General features: G+C 37.8%; 1 protein-coding gene across 1 annotated transcript in view; it reads left to right on the top strand.

Moving 5' to 3' along the window:
• Window positions 1-17,347, top strand: part of LOC127625239 (PDZ and LIM domain protein 4-like) — an 83,561-nt gene that overhangs the window by 9,745 nt on the left and 56,469 nt on the right. Inside the window, exon 2 of the mRNA XM_052100400.1 lies at window positions 10,196-10,347. Coding sequence (XP_051956360.1) covers window positions 10,196-10,347 — 152 coding nt within the window. The remainder of the gene's footprint in view (window positions 1-10,195; window positions 10,348-17,347) is intronic.

The following is a 17,347-nucleotide window of genomic DNA, read 5'->3' as shown; positions in this document are numbered from 1 at the left end:
TGTCTGGCTGGCTCCCTTGAGGATTTGACAGGGCTAATTTATCACATCCTGATCCGTCCTCTTGTTATTGCTCTGTAAGGGCATTGCAGTCATTGTAGCATGCCGAAATGCATTGTCCACAGTCCTTGCATTTGTAACACAGCCACATTCCAGCTAGTCATGTGATGTTATTCAAAGTGAGATTAAGTAGCAACGAGGAGATTTTGATGCACAAGACCATGTTGCAAGTAATAATTGTATTTTCCTCCACTGGTTTCTATCAGAAAGAAAAAGCATTCTGTCTTTCTATAAGAACTAGTGGGTTAAGAATTTGTCATAGTGACGGCTTGGAAGACATTTAAAGGAATATTCTGGGGTTCAGTACAAGTTCAATCAACAGCATTTGTTGCACAATGTTGATTACCTCTTAAATTATTTCGACTCGACCCTCATTTTCCCAAAGCCAAAATCAATGTTACAGTGAGGCTAGTGGGCACACAATTTTTGGGGGGTTTAAAAGGCAGAAATGTGAATTGTATCATTGTTGGAAACCTCTTATATTAATTCATGTGGTAAAACTTGGAGATTACTAAAGCTGTAAAATAGTTGTTTTTACAGTCATTTTAGTGTTCGTGGCATTATGTCATAATGACAGTGAAGCTGTATAATTTGCCAAAACCTTACATTTAGAAAAGTTTTGTAAGTGATTTTATCACAAAAATAGTGTAAACACACATATTGTCTGTCTTCTTTTGGCTATACTGTTAAAACCGTGAATATTTTATTGTCCCAATTCACTTCCACAAGTGCCTCACTGTAACACAGAAAAGGAAGGAGTCAAAATGAACTTTTGTGGTAATCAACATTATACCACAAATGCTGTTGATAGAGCATAACTTGTACTGAACGTGGAATGATCCATTAAACCATAAGATTTTTTTGTGTACCGCAGCTCAAATGAATGCCACCACAAAGGCGTAATTATGAATCGCGATTTTCTCAGAGCCCTGACATTCCGAGTTGGGGGGGGCGTGCCAATTTCAGAATTATGGCGGAAGCAAATCGTGTTTTACTTAAGGATTTTGACTGTGCAGTTTACTTTCTATGCATTTTTTTTATTGTTAATGAAGAATAACAATAAAACTTGCTAGAAAATAAGACTACAAAACTACAGTACATTTTCCATCATTACAGTATTCAGTATGTGGCCGCACAAAAATAATAAAATAGATAAAGCATTAATTACACACCTGATGCATGGCTTTGCTCTTCATTTTCCTGCATTCGTGCTAGTAAGTGAAAAATAGAGAAAATGGCAAAACAGATCCATTCTTTATAATAACATATTTAAATGTACAATAACATATTTTACCAAAGCTGTTGGGTAAACAAGTGAAAATAATTAAATCACACTAGCATACATTCAGACAAGAGTCAACTGTATAAAGAAGGTCGTTTTTAACCAAAGTTTGAACTGTATTCTTGGTTGACACACTCATAAGGATGTCATTTTCATTACTTTTGGCCAGCAGCACCAATATGTCTCCCTTTGTCCTTATTTCAAATGTCACTCTAATACGGTATTCAACTTATTTAGATGGAATACAATACTTTACCCAAAGCTCATTTTGAAATTAAAGGAATTGATGCTTATACTTGTTATATACTTGTTACTTTTATCATTTCATTTTGATATTGTTTACTATGTAACACAAAGGTAGCTTTCTGAATGTCTGAGAAAATTATGAAATCATGAGAAAAGTACCATAACTTGATCATAAAAAGTAATCCTCTAATCATGCGCTATATTCTGGATCTTCCGAGGATGTGTGATGGCTTTGTATGATGAACAGATCTGAAGTTAAGACTTCATCGTTCCCATTCCCTTCATAATCAAATGCCATTGGTTCTTCTTGCCTAAGAAGTCTTGTGACCAATTGCAACATGATTTTCAGTGATTAAAACCTTCAGTTTCAGTCTGAAGCTACTGTATGGTTTCAGGAGTCTTTTTAAATAGTTTTACAGTGCTTTTTTGTCATTTTGTTGAATAAGTTAATGTGACTGTACTTTTATCTGCTTGTTGTCTTTTTTTTTTTTTATTGTTGGTTGGTCATGCATTATCGGTTATGTTTTGGTGTAAGGGTATAGGGTTAGGTGTTCAAACATATCTACTGTATATAACAGTGTAACAAATTATTGTTACTACATTTACCTGCCCATTACCCATGTTATATTATTTATGTTTTTAGATGGATCGGGTTTCGGTCCGACGAGCTTGATTCAAATCCGATACTATGTGTTAGTCATGATCGTTAATGTCAAGTTTCAAAAATGACATAAAAGAACCATAAAAAAAATTAAGTATTTCATATGACTCGTTCGTTTTAATCAAAGCCACTTGAAGGCGTGTGATAGCTCTGTGAATCACAAAATACTTTTTTTAATAAGTAAATATATTGTATGCACTCGCATCATCAGCGCATTAGTGAATGGTGCTGCTCTGTTTACACTCACTCGTGGCTATATTTAGCCTTCACGTGATGCTCAAAATTTGAGTGCTACTCGCGAACAACATCTCCGATGTAAATGCTCAATAGTTCGGTTCACTTATAGTATGCATTTTAGAATGGCACCGACAATTTTTTGTTCATTCAATTTGAATAAGAAGCGAGTTAAAATACTGTGCACTTGATTACAAACAGACACATACAGGACTTCCTGGAGCGTTCAGAATGTCAAAATAAAAGCCAGAGGGTTTTAATGATAAAGGTGCACAATTGAAATATATTACTGTTGTATTTAAAATTCTAAAAGTCAATAATAATAATAATAATAATAATAATAATAATAATTTATTATTTCTTTACAAATTATAACAATATTTAAGTTGAATGGGTTCCAAAACATAACTGTGTGAATGAAAAGTGAACCGATTTCTTACAACAAAATTGATGAAAAAGGAGATCCGAATCCTTTAATGTCCAGATACAAGTTGAATAAATAAATAAATAAATGGCTTCTTTTCTACAGAACACTTAGACTAGAATTACTGTTAATTTTGCTGCTACATTATCCAGTATACTAGTTAATAATAAAGTGTTTCTTAATATGCTATACATTTATATTGAAATAATGTGTAGTTCGAGGTTTGTGTTTCTTTACATATAAAAGAGTACTTCCAATTAGTTCCACACAATAATGTAAAGAGAACCTAAACTATTATGCAAAAAAAACAAGAACACTGGTATCCGTATCGGCCGATACTGTGATTTCTGATATCGGACTTGGATCAGAAGAGAAAAAGTGGCATCGGTGCATTTCTTTTTATTAGTGGTTAGGTTTTGGAATTGGTTGGGTTGGGTACATGTCGATATGATTGTATAATGTAACTAACCCCAATATGGTTTAAAATACTCATTATATTAGTTTAAACACATGATAAATACAAACATTGCCATGCCTGTGAAGGAATTTTCCAAACTATACCTGAAAGTATACTTTGGTTTTGACGTGAATGATAAGTGTCTGCATACAGCTGAACGCTCAGCGTTTCAAAGTATACTTAATTTGACTGTGCAGGCATTCACCGGTGCATACATGCTACAATTGCTATGAGATACCAAACTATTTCTCTTCAAGAGTTTAGACCCATAAATATGTCTTTATAGTTCTTCAGACTCAACTTATACAAATGCAGGTATCTCCTGGCCTCTTCACTCACGTGCTCTTGAGGTTGTTGCACTGTTGTTGTTTCCACATTTATCTCCTGTTGTGTAGTGACTATTACATCTTCTAGCCGTTATTGCTGTTGCTCTTTCATGAATTGTGAAACACTATGCGAGTTAAATTAACTGCTATTTTATTCTGGGCAATACATGTTCAATAGATTTTTTTCTTTTTTGTAGTCTATTTATCATGTTTAAACCTATATCATATCCTCACAAGCCCTCCAGTAAGGTCATGTCACATATTGTGTCCTCAGTGGGTAGTCATTTTCTCAGCAGGGTAAACCAAGATAAAACAGCATGTGTACTAAAATTAGTATGGACAGCCATACAGATGGTAATGAGGCTTGTTAAAATGGGATGAATTGGTCTTATTTACTTGGCCAAAAGCTTCTGTTTGCTAAATATTGAAGGTTGTACTTGTGTGCTTGGCTAATAAAAGGCTGTTTAATGAAGTAGTGAAGTGAATTAGTCATGTAGTAATGATTTGAGGTGGGCTCAAACACTGTAACAAAAGTTACTCTTAGTGGCCATGTAACAAGTTACTCTTAGTGACCATACACTTAAGTCAAGTGGGAAACACCGTAACAATGTGTTCTGTATTTACGAATTTCAAACCTTTTAAATTTGCTAAACTTCCTGACTGAAAGTTTATACTGTTCTTGTTAGGGCAGCCCCCGACCAAAGATTTTCCTAGTCAACTAGTAGTCGTTTGTTAAAGCCATTAGTCGACTATATTAACGGCCTGTGGCCTCATGCCTGCGGCCGAATCACAGCAGTGCTGATGTAGGGCCATATCACACTCTTGCTCGTGTGATATTGCTTATATACAACAGTTCAATGAACAAGTAAATAAAAAAAAATTAGCAAAAAACTGAGTACTGTCATAAAAACGCATTTGTGCACGGAACTGCTTTCTTACACGACCGATCAGAATCTGCCGTTGCTGGTTCAAAACAAATTATGCGACCAAGATTCTGTTAGTAATTCAAAAATGTTACTTCAGGAAAAGTATCATGGCTTGTGCTGTTTCTAACAATTTATTGGATAAACAAGGATGTGTGTGAGATCACATGTTGCCACACCCAAGCAGAGATGCTGTCAGCTTTCTGGAGATCAGCTTTCTCAGTGGAAATATAGCCGTCCAAACGGGGGTAATTCTCCCTATTTCGCGGTAACCGGTGAAAAAGACTTTCACTATAGAAACCACAATGTCCTCTGCCATTTTAAATAGTACTTTTTCTTCTATGTGGAAACTCAAGTAGGAGGTAAGTAATGAGTTGTGTAAATAATCTGTCTGTTGTGTCTCTCAGCTGTGATGAGCCATAATGCTGAAGTTGTTTGTTTAAAGCTCTTTTCTAGCTGTAGATGTGTAGTAGTAGTAATACAAGTATAATATGACATATTCAATATTCAGACTTATTAACAGCCAATTTAAATTCACCAAGTTACTTATTGCGTTCAGTAAGCCATTTAGTGGCGAGACATGTGACCATTTGATCCCATTAGATCTTCAATCGTGATCTTGTTCATGTAAGATGATCGTTAGATAATTTTTGGCCTCACTTTGGAAATTAAAAACAGTCATTTGCAATAGAAGATTGCGCCATTCGTGAAAATATGAACTCTATTAATACCAGCTGCATGGCAAATGGGTCTTATTAGAGCAGATGTGAGAACAATGATGGTGATTCCTGAAATATGCAATTCATGCCATATTCTTTATGTTGGTGTAGTGACCATCCTTAAACAAATTGTCCATTTGGTCACTCCTTGGTCCTCCTAACAAATTAAACAAACATCCAGCACACAAACAAAGGTAAAGGTCTAAAGACCGTCTGCTCCCAGCAGGCCACCTCTCAACAAACAACGCCTGGGCTTTTAAGGCATCACCTCATCTGCAGAGGGCACACAACTAAAGAAATACAAGTTTATACAAAAAATAATAATAAATGGCTCCTACAGTTGGCTACATCTCCAAAACAAACTTGGAACAGTTAAGCTCAATTACATTATTGCTATTTTGTACAAATCATATTCACATTGGCCTAACTATTAACATGACAAAACTGTTATTACATTTTTAATAAATTGTACACCGAAATCGAGCAACACTACAACTCTCCCATTACAGTGATTGCTGTCAATCACTGCAGGTTAACACTGTTTGAGACCTGTATTTTAATTCAAGCTCAGTGACTATACGCAAAAAGTTCTGCACTCTTGCGAATGCTCTCATTAAAAACAAAGCTGTCTAATCGGCATAATAAATCAATCATTTACACTGCATCTGTGCCTTGATTAAAACTGGAGCATTTTAGTTTTGTCCTGTAGTTCATTTGAAGTATATTTAACATGCATTCAAAGTGAGAGGTGCAATATGCAATGAATCCAAAATAATTCCAAGGTGCTTTTCACTCTTGTTCTACAGCTTCTTTTCAGGTGTCAGATGATGTTTCTTCAGTATTAATTTTCGTGTGCCTCCGAGAACAGAGGTGGAACATACAGCAACTGGGCACTAAAGTTCATTGAAATAAAAGATCAGTTGGCATTACTGATTGGACAGAAGACTATTTTAAGCGGCTCTGATTGGCCATTGCCATTTCATTACTCAACGAATATGTTAGTGATTGGTTTGAATATTTAACCTCTGCAAAAACAAGTTGTAAATAGAAACCATTGACTATTTAAATTGAACTCTGTAAACGCCGGTTTTCACAACTACATAATAGTGGCAGCCGTAATCGTAATCTCGATTAGTTTTTAGATTAATTGTGCAGCCCTAATATAAATATATATACAGTGTATATATATCGTAAAGGAGGGAACAAAATAAATGTATTCGCATACAATGTATTTTCCCAGACAACGAAATACCCGTCCAGTAGAGACTGCACAGATGAAGATGATTTTTAGTTAAAATGATTTAAAAGTTTGAAATCAAGGTGTCTTGCTTTATTGTGTAAGCTTAACCCTAACCCTGCTTAACGAAAATTACACCATAGTACCAGCGTCCAACCAGCAGTAATAGCAGTGTTCGTTGGTTTCCTTTTGGAGTTTATTTTTTTTAGCGGCCAACCGACCAATCAACTTTGTTGACCAAGACTCTTCTCATCGACTAACGTTTGGTCGACTATCAGGGGGCAGCCCTAGTTCTTTTAGAGCTCTCTGAATACTTAAAGGTGTACACAATAATTTTACGCTCTAAAAAGTTAATTAACTCATTATGTCTCCTTTAACCATTTGGATGGAGTAGCCATATCATTAATTCAACCACAGATTGCTGTCAGGATGTGTGATAAGAGTGTGTTTGAGGATATATTGACTGATAATTGTTGTCATGTGTGGAGAACATAAGCTGGGTGAAGGTCAACACCTCTGCAGGAGATCATCTCTTACAGCCTCCACTCAATCAGAAAACATGAGGGTTGAAGATTTGCAGAGACAGACCTGCTTTCTGTTAGACACGTGTCTCAGATGAATGTCTAAGAGTCATGACTGTTTCAAACCATCTTTTAGAGGATACGAAAAATTGCATATTTGAAGGAATTTAGTCATTTTCCAGTGAACAAAGTGCTGTTAAATGTTGGATAAATGCCATGAAACTTGTGACCAATGGATATAATGCAGAGGCCAAAAAATCGGTAGATATACAGAAGTTGCAATATATCGCATTGGCCAATATCATTATCGTTTGGCTGGTTTCTCAAACCACGACGGTGCAGAGGATCGCCTGCTTGCACGAGAAGAAGCCATGTTGTTCCCTATCTGTCACTCACTCGACATTGTGTCAAAACTGCACTACGGGAGCTGGTATGCAGACCACTCCCTCCCCCACCGGAGGGACAGGTGGAGAATCCTTGGTTTCATTTAAATTTTGTTTTGTTGTGGTACCCATTCTCAATAAAAGAGCTGTTTCCTCATTCCCTGGGCCCTATTTCCAGTCTCCCCGGTTCTCTTTGGCAGGTACGGCGCCCCAGAACCGACCCTCCCTCTTCCGCGCGCCCAGCCGTGGCACAAACCCACCCCCGATGTGATGGTCTCCACGGGCTACGAGGACTAAGATCTTCCTCCCCGTCCCAGGCTGTTCCGGGAGCGGTCACAAGGAGTGCAGTGGATGGTAAGTATTTAGGGAAGCTCGATTAGATCTGAGAGGTGCGAGGAGGTTAACCCCCCCCAGGCTACACCTCGTTCCCTCATGGGACCTCTCCGTGGGCCTTCGAGCCCCTTGAGTCATCTGAGCTAAAGGCGCTCTCTCTAAAGACCGCCCTCCTGATGGGGTTCACCTCCATCAAGAGGGTAGGGGACCTGCAGGCATTCTCGGTCAGCGAACTGTGCCTGGAGCTCGGTCTGGCTTACTCTTACGTCATCCTGAGACACAGACCGATCTACGTGCCCAAGGTTCCCACGACCCCTTTCAGGGATCAGGTGCTGAACATGCAAGCGCTGCCCCTGGAGGAGGCAGACCCAGCCTTGGCGTTGCTGGGTCCGGTGCATGCTCTTCTCATCTACTTGGAGCTTTAGAAGCTCCGAGCAGCTCTTTGTCTGCTTCGGTGGACAGCAGAAAGGAAGCGCTGTCTCCAAACAGAGGATCGCTCACAGGGTCACTATGGCATACCATGCACAGCATTTGCTGCCCCTGCTGGACTGTGAGCCCATTCTACCAGGGGTGTTACGGCTTCTTGGGCATTGTCCCGCGGCACCTCTCTAGCAGACATCTGCGGGCTGGGCAACACCTAACACCTTTGCAAGGTTATATAACCTCAGGGTTGAGCCAGTTTCAAACCGTGTGTTATCAGGTGACACAAACGGTTAAGTTCGGGTCAGCTGGACAGGTTTACTGCTTGTGCATAGCGCCTTTCCCCTCCCTTGAGGCAAAGATGTGCGCTCTTTTCCAAGTTGCGTTTGCAAAAAAGTGAGTTCTTCCTCAGCTCAGTGGCCGACAAGCGGCCGTAAAGGCTTGCCACTGCCCCAGTACATGTGTCACTTAGGCCCCCATACTGAGGTAAGTGCTCCTCATGTCTACTTAGGTAAACTTGTGTGACGTATATTCTGCTAAATTGTTTCCCCGCTGGTAATCCCCATCTTCCTTGGGCAGAGGGCCCTTTGTCCTTTTTCACCGTGTTTGTAGTAACTCCTCGCCTCCTTGGGTAGGACCTAAGCACGACGTGCTTACGCTTCGACCTGGTAAGACCATGTGTTGTATTCACTTAGAGTAAAAAGGCAAATAGCAATACGGAATGCACCGATGTATCGGCTGCCGATATTTATTGACCAAATTAAAACATCAGCATTTTTGTTACACCTTGTCATAAATAGATGCAACACGATAAGATTCCCATGACAAGCAATCTGTATGTCCACACTAGATGAGAAATTGCTAAATATTTGACAATAAAATGTAGAAATCAGAACAATCACTGATGGAACAGTCTGTTCAATGAACTCATTTTCTCACTGAAGCTGCATATTGGAATATGCTTTCTATGGCAACCCGAGGGGATAAATGCACAATCACACATACACCGGGCAAAGTTACTTTATGAATTGTGTCCAAATTCATTCTGGTACCATTCTTTCTGTTCATGCAATGCTCCTGTTATTATTTGGCCGATCTCACGTGACAGGGAAGGGACATTTGAATATGCTTAACATGAAAAAGGTTTAATGTGGCTTAATGTACTAATAGTGATTTTTGAAGAAAAAATTCAGTGTGCACCGTATTAATGATGCATACTATATACAGGCATGCAGATGAGCCCATAATCTAAAAGCAACTTGCAATGTGCAAAGTGGCACATTAAGCGTTTTCTATGGGGGAAAAACACTTAACGTGCAACTTTGCTGGGCTCATTTAATGTCTCATTTAATTCATTTGAATTATATCTCATTTCATTCATTTTAATTATATCTCATTTCATTTAATGAAATGTAATTAACCAAACAGTGACTATGTCCACACTAGATGCGAAATTGCTAAATACCCTGTTGTCATTATTGCCACTGTGACTCAAGTTAAAGTTTTCTGTGAAAAGTTTGAGTTAATAAAATGCTAAATAAATAAAGTAAATAATTTAAGAAAATGTAGGTAGATGTAATTTACTGTTATATAAAATTGTAAACTATGTTGGCATTATATCAGCCTATCTGCCACTATGTTCTCTGAATACTGGCATTAACCATTAAAAAACCCATATCGGTCGACCTCTACATCAAACCTGCCTAGAACCCAAGTCTGTGTAATATTTGACCTCAAAATGAAAGTAATGAAACAAAACATTTGATTGTGAACTAATTAAACAAAGCTTAATTTTCGCATATGGAATTTTCCATATCACCTAGTATAGTCACCACATTAATCAGTAAACCGATTGTTCATGTGTTATTGATCTATTTGTTGGCTCTGAAATGGTACCCGTGGCTCCAGGCACTGCAGGGTTTGGCTGGGGCATGGTGCTCATTTAACCGTTCTTCTGTTTGGCTTTTGTCAGATAACACCTGCGAGTAAAGCAGCACTGAGCGACCTGTGCCCGGGAGACACCATCCTGACCATCAATGGAGACAGCACAGAGAGTATGACACACATGGATGCCCAGAACTACATCAAAGCCTCCACAGATCAGCTTGTGCTGGTTATCAGCAGGTAATGCCCTATGGCATTTATATCTGTAAATGTGAATGAAGTGTCCAAAAGAATGCAATGATGGTTTGTAATTTCCACAATTGAAAGAATGCCATTCAGGTTTGGACCCACATGTGATAGAAAATGAGAGAATTTTTTATTTTGCGTGAACCTTGAAGCTGTCAGCATACCTGGCTTTGCTGTAGAAATGACAATATGATAAAAGACTGGATCCTTTTTACACAAATAAAATTAATTTCAGTGTGAGATTCTCTGAGAGGTATCATATACTACATCTTGCCATATTTGGTATGTTTTCTCCGAGCGAGCTGCACTTGTTATTTAGAAAAGCCCTGAACTCTTGGTAGAACTGCTCATTTATCAGCTTTGGACACTAAGTGGTACATTCACACAGAGGTAGTAAATTTATTTAAGGATACCCTGGGTTGTGTTTACAGAGTGCTGAACTGGGAGCATGGAAACTCTGTTACTCCAGTAAATCCACATTGATTAACACTAGAGCGTCTTAAAGTAGTTTTTTTTTCTTCCATTTCTTATTTTTCTACTCTTGAACAGGAAAGGAATTAATATTCTGAAATATGAAGCGTAGCATAAGTTCAGGCAGGTCACGTTAGTCAAGCTGCATTCAGCTGACACTCTGCTGATCATGACGACTAACAAAACAATGCAGATGCTTATCAGAGCGGTTACATTTATGTCCTCCATTTATTCATTGCATTAGCTGCCTTTCCATTGCATGGATCCAAGCTGCACTTAACACCCTCCTCCATCCCCAGCTCCTCCTGGCAGATCTGCCTTTGAGATTTCTTTACATCTGTCTTGTGTTCTGTGCTCTAAGACTATGATTGATTGGTAGTTTGGAATTCTTATCTTCAATGTGTTTTTGTGCCTTGTTCTTGATTTACCAACTTGACGTATTTGAAGTTAACCACATTGAAGTTACCGCCAACACCAACAGCTTGCTTCAAGTGTCTATAAGTGTTCATTCAATTATTCAAGTCAAGGACTGATTTGACGAAAATGGTCCTGACTCCTGACTGAACGTTAATGCATTTTGGGTTCCCTCACAATAGCTTTATCCATTCCTCATGAAAATTAACCTTGGTTTTGCTATGGTAACTATAGCTCAGCTAAAACCATCACAATTTACCTTTGTTTTTCTACAGTAACCATATTTTAACCATGATATTTGTGGTAAAAATAATATAATGATTAAAATAAGTAAATAATGGTTTTCAGGAAAACCAAAACTATGGTTATAAAAATCCTAATCATTCTGCCAAAGAAACATGGCTAGTTTTTCCATAGTAACACCACGATTAATTTGTGTTATTTGCACTAAGGTTGCTATTTTTGTTTGATAATCTCAACCGTCCTTACACAACATTGACTCAATGGGACTATTGGTTTGTTCGACTAATGGCAGATGAAAGGTGTGTTCAGGAAAGCTGTTTGAAAACAGTTTATTTTTGCCATTTTGTTTGTTAAATTTAGTGGCACTGAAATTACAGACTTCAGCTTTAAAACATCACAAAACAATTTGCCAATGGGGTAAGTACTCCGAGGAGCACCATTCTTTTGACATTAACGTGACAAGGAAAATGACAACACAAGTTAATCAAGACGTTACAGATTATAAACTCAAGGTGAACTGGAGCAAAATTACATAATCCCTCCTTTTATTCTCACTATATAATAGTCTATTTTTACTACACTGAATATAAAGTGGGACAATTTTAATTTATATGTTATAAATGCTAAATAATACACTTATTCATACTTGTATTAAATCAAAACAGTAAAATTGCATAACTCATGATTTTACAATGCACTTAACCTACTGTGCACTTAACCATTTGATGCAATATAATGAATTATTTACGTATGTGTTGTTGTATTGAATTTAAATTTAAAATTCCTACATTTATTTACATTTGTAGTTGCACTGTTAACCTTACCTCTAACCCTTAACCTTAACCCAACCCTTAGCCTAAAACCCAAGTCTAACCCCTAACCCTAACTCTACTCCTAAACCCGTAACTCAACCTCAGTTGCTGCAAATGTGAATGATGTGATAATTTTTAGTTCAACATGTAGTTACACAGTAGATACATTGTATTGTGTTGTGTTTTAATGGTAGTACATAAACTCAACAAAAAAGAAACATCCCTTTTTAAGGACACTGTGTTTAAAAGGTCATTTCGTATAAATCCAAATAACTTTACAGATCTTTATCGTAAAGGGTTTAAACAATGTTTTCCATGCTTGTTCAATGAACCATAAACAATTCAAGAACATGCACCTGTACATCCGAATATCACACCTGTGGGACAGGTACAGGATGGCAACAACATGTGCCCGAGTTACACCAGGAACGCCACAAACCCTCCATTAGTTTTCAGACTGTCTGCAATAGGCTGATTGAGGCTGGACTGAGGACATGTAGGCCTGTTGTAAGGTAGGTCCTTACCAGACATCACCGGCAACAACCTATGGGCACAAACCCACCTTCGCTGGACCAGACAGGACAGGTAAAAAGTGCTCTTCACTGAGGAGTCGTGGTTTTGTCTCACCAGGGGTGATGGTCGGACTCACGTTTATCGTCGAAGGAATGAGCATTACACCGAGGACTGTACTCTGGAGCGGGATCGATTTGGAGGTGGAGGGTCCTTCATGGTCTGGGGCAGTGTGTCACCGCATCATCGGACTGAGCTTGTCGTCATTGCAGGCAATCTCAGTGCTGTGTGTTACAGGGAAGACATCCTCCTCGCTCATGTGGTACCCATCCGTCCAGCATGACAATGCCACCAGCCATACTGCTCATTCTGTGCGTGATTTCCTGCAAGACAGGAATATCAGTGTTCTGCCATGGCCAGCGACGAGCCCGGATCTCAATCCCTTTGAGCACATCTGGGACCTGTTTGATTGGAGGGTGAGGGCTAGGGCCATTCCCCCCAGAAATGTCCAGAAATGGTCAAGTGCCTTGGTGTAAGAGTGGGATAACATCTCACAGCAAGAACTGGCAAATCTGGTGCAGTCCATGAGGAGGAGATGCACTGCAGTACTTAATGCAGCTGGTGGCCACACCAGATACTGACTGTTAATTTTGACAACCCCCCCCCCCCCTTTGTTCAGGGACACATTATTCAATTTCTGTTAGTCACGTGTCTGTGAAACTTGTTCAGTTTATGTCTTAGTTGTTGAATCTTTTTATGTTCATACAAATATTTACACATGTTACGCTTGCTGAAAGTAAAAGCAGTTGAAAGTGAGAGGACGTTTCTTTTTTGCTGAGTTTAGTAGTTAAAGATACCAAAGATAAAGTGTGACCCAATAAAATGCTCACTATTTGGAAGATATTGGATGAAAGTTGATCTTTTTTTACAAATGCCACCATAACCCTATCTAAATGATTTATAAAGCATTTGTTAATGACTTATTAGCCATAAATTAACCTCTTTATAAACCCTTAACAAAGGGCACATTCCTTTTGAAGTGTCACCCAAATTTATGTTGTTGTAAGGATCTTTAGACATTAGGAAATTATATTTTTACAGTGAGTGTTTTTAGTTTATTGCTATACCATTGCTTGGGTCTTTTGGATGGCTGTAAGAGCATTGTTGCTTCCTGTCCCAAGTCAAAAGGTTCCTCCTTAAATATAGGTCTATAGAATTTATTTCACCCATTTTACCATCTACTATGTGAAAATGTACATACCTCTCCACAACATGGGACATGGTATGCACCAGAGTTTAATTGTCATGGTTTGTTACTTTGTGATGTTTTCAGCATAAATAATCAAAGGTCTAACTAATCTGTGCCGTTTGGGAATTGAAACAACCTGTTACGAAGAGAACTGTACGCCACCTCACAGTTTGTCACTGTTTTAATCCATACAGGGCTGTCTTCATATATCATTTTTATGGTCTGCCATGATACCTCTGGGAAGGTCATGTGGAAATGCAAAAACATGGTCCCCTGTATCTATCGGTGTGTGACCTTTAGCATATGCCATTGAGTAATTTCTATTGAGTGGTGTGCTGGCGAGATAAGTCCTGTTTCATTCCACTTGAAAGTCATGGAAGGGAGGGAGTGAAGTAGATGACAGAATACAGGTTCTGTTTTCTGTGTGTTACATGGAGCACACCACCCAGAGTCATATTTAAGTTCTCCTCTTGACCTTTAGAGATGTGAAAATATTTGTCTAAGTTTCCTACATTCAGTTGCATGTACAAACACATTTATTTATTAACACACACTCAAGTAAATCACATGATGCCTTTTATGCCAAATTCTTGTCTATACTGTATCTTGTCTATTGAGCAAAAATGAATTCAATGTTATCTCCACCGTTTGAGTTGAGAGATTGATGATATGATAAATTATCTAAATTTATGATAAATGATCAGTAAACTAGTCAAGACATTGCCAAAAAATTTGCCGCATCTTTGAAATATAAAACGCCCAGTATCTCATGTCAAAAAACTGGCTCTTCCAGATAAGTCAAATGTGCATTACAGTTTAGAGGATTTAGTCCATTTGTAAGGTAAGCTCACAATATATGAAGGCAAACATGTTATTTGCTTATTTACTGGAAACAGTGCCATTTTTGCCAGATTATTACAACAACAACAATAAACATCATCCAATATTCAGATTAGTGGTCAACAAAAATGGGTTTTTCAATGTCAAGTCGAGTCAAATTTATTTGTATAGCGCTTTTCACAACAGCCATTGTTTCAAAGCAGCTGTATGTGAAAATATGCTATAACAGAAAAATAATTATTATAATACCAATATTAGTTGTGTTTAGAACTATTAGTGGTTAAAATTAGTAAACCAAAGCCCTATTTGGACGGCAATTGTTCATCAGGGTGGCATCTGTAAAAGTACATTTCTATGGCTCCTCTGTGATAAAACTCATGCGTTCGGATGACAATTAAATCATGGGGACGAGCGAGACTTTTTGTCAATCACATGTTGGCAGTTGCGCTTGTTATATGGAAAATTAATCAATCCACAAACTGTGTCCCCTGTATTGGCTTTTAAATATGTTTGGAATTACGTTAAAGTGAAAATAAATTTTTTTAAAGTATTAGGGCACTGCAGACATTTACAGTGTACATTTTCACGTACTGATCAAGCCAGCATTCTTGCAAAGAGCAATTGTAATTGTAGGGACAAGACTGTTTATCAACGCAGCCAAATAAATCTGTCAATGTGGGTATGCATGTTTCGTCACCTGCATCACCTCCGTTGCGCAAGCAAGGAGATCTAGAAGCTGCACATATCAAGGACAGTAAAGATAGTTTAAATTAAATTTGAGGAGCTATGTTAAAAATGGTTTTCTTGTGTTTTATCTATCAAAATGACAGACATCACTTGGAATTATCTGTCATTGCTTAAAAAGTGGAGGTGGATATTAAACCTTTTAAACAATATAGACATTAACCCGGCAAATCTTCTGGGAATACTCGACCCATATAAATAAGTAGTCATGCAAGCCCTATGTATAAATGTATTTAATAAACGTTTCTTCATTAAAATGTGATATATTAAAATTGCATTATAGTTTAAATCGTTTACTTGATCTAGCTCTCATTTTCCTTTCCCTTCTGCTTAAAGAGTTCGCACTCACTGTGGTGGAGTGGCGACATAATTTTATTATTGTGAATTATGAAAACATTTCTTGTACACAATCCTCCAATTTTCACAACTGTCCATTACAGCCAGAGCCATTACCTTGTGCAGCACAAACGTACGGCACTTAGCAGTGGACAAAAAGGATATCCATAATGACTTTTGTATTATAAACTTAGAGATGTGGATTCGGATGGTAATTAAATTACCACACAACCTTGGTGTTTGTCAAAAAACAGGCTGGGAATTTTCTTGTGGGAGAAAAACACAGACATTTCAGATTCAGACTGTAACGAATGGTTGCTGAGTTGAGACAGGAGACATAGGATTAATGTGCAGGCTTTAATAAAAATAATGACTGTCAAACAGCAAATGGGAACTCAATACACAACAAACAAGAACTGAAAAAGGAATGCAAAAACTAAAGGTTATTTATACAAACAAAAGCTAATGAGGGAATTGGAAACAGGTGAGAACAACCAGGAACGGATGGCAGTGATGAGGGCAGTGCATACTGAGAAATGTAGGGACACAATACATTCCCTGTAAATGCTGTATAATTACCTCATTTTTTAAAATGTAAAAATGTTACAGGGTTAAAGGTTAGTGCAAAAATGGCTAAAATGTACCTTATCACAGCACGATGTTGCAGTAAGTACTCTTTTTCTATGTACAAAAAGCAATAATTTTCCTGTAAAACAAAATAATTAAATATTTTAGCTTTTCTATAAGCTAAATTTAGGTTTAACTCAGACTTTTTAATATATGTTTATTAAATATAACCTATTAAAATGGTAATGAATGGATCTGCAAATTAGCCAAAATTGTATTCCGATAAATAAAATGGTGTATTGTTTGCAGTTATTTTGCATTACACACACACACACACACACACACACACACACAAAAGAGTCTAACCAATCAAATAGTGTGACTTAAAGGGAAAGTTCACCTACAAGGGAAAATCATCTAATTGTTTACTCACCCTCATGCCATCCCAGATTTGCATGACTTTGTCTTCTGGCTCTAGTCTAGTTGTTTTGACTCCTTTACACATTTTATTTGCTCTTCATTTGTTCTCAGCTGGTAAAAAACACCATATATATATATCCAACGAGCGAATTTAGCCCAGCAGCCAGCAAGTTTTTGGATGTTCGGCAAGTTCCATCGCAAAATATACACCATAAAGTTGTCCAATCAGGTTGTGACCTTATGATTATGCCATTTGTTTTGTATCTTTAGGTTCGGTGTTAAAAATGCCAGTGTGAACACTAAGTGAACCTGGACTACATGTATCATATCAAGAACATTTTACATGCTTTTAGCAGCACACAGTGGATATTTCACCTTGGAACTGACA

This window comes from Xyrauchen texanus, chromosome 31 (assembly GCF_025860055.1).
Source record: "Xyrauchen texanus isolate HMW12.3.18 chromosome 31, RBS_HiC_50CHRs, whole genome shotgun sequence".
In the NCBI taxonomy this organism is placed as follows: domain Eukaryota; kingdom Metazoa; phylum Chordata; class Actinopteri; order Cypriniformes; family Catostomidae; genus Xyrauchen; species Xyrauchen texanus.
Note: the sequence above shows the minus strand (reverse complement) of the source record. Positions and strands in the feature narration are given on the sequence as shown.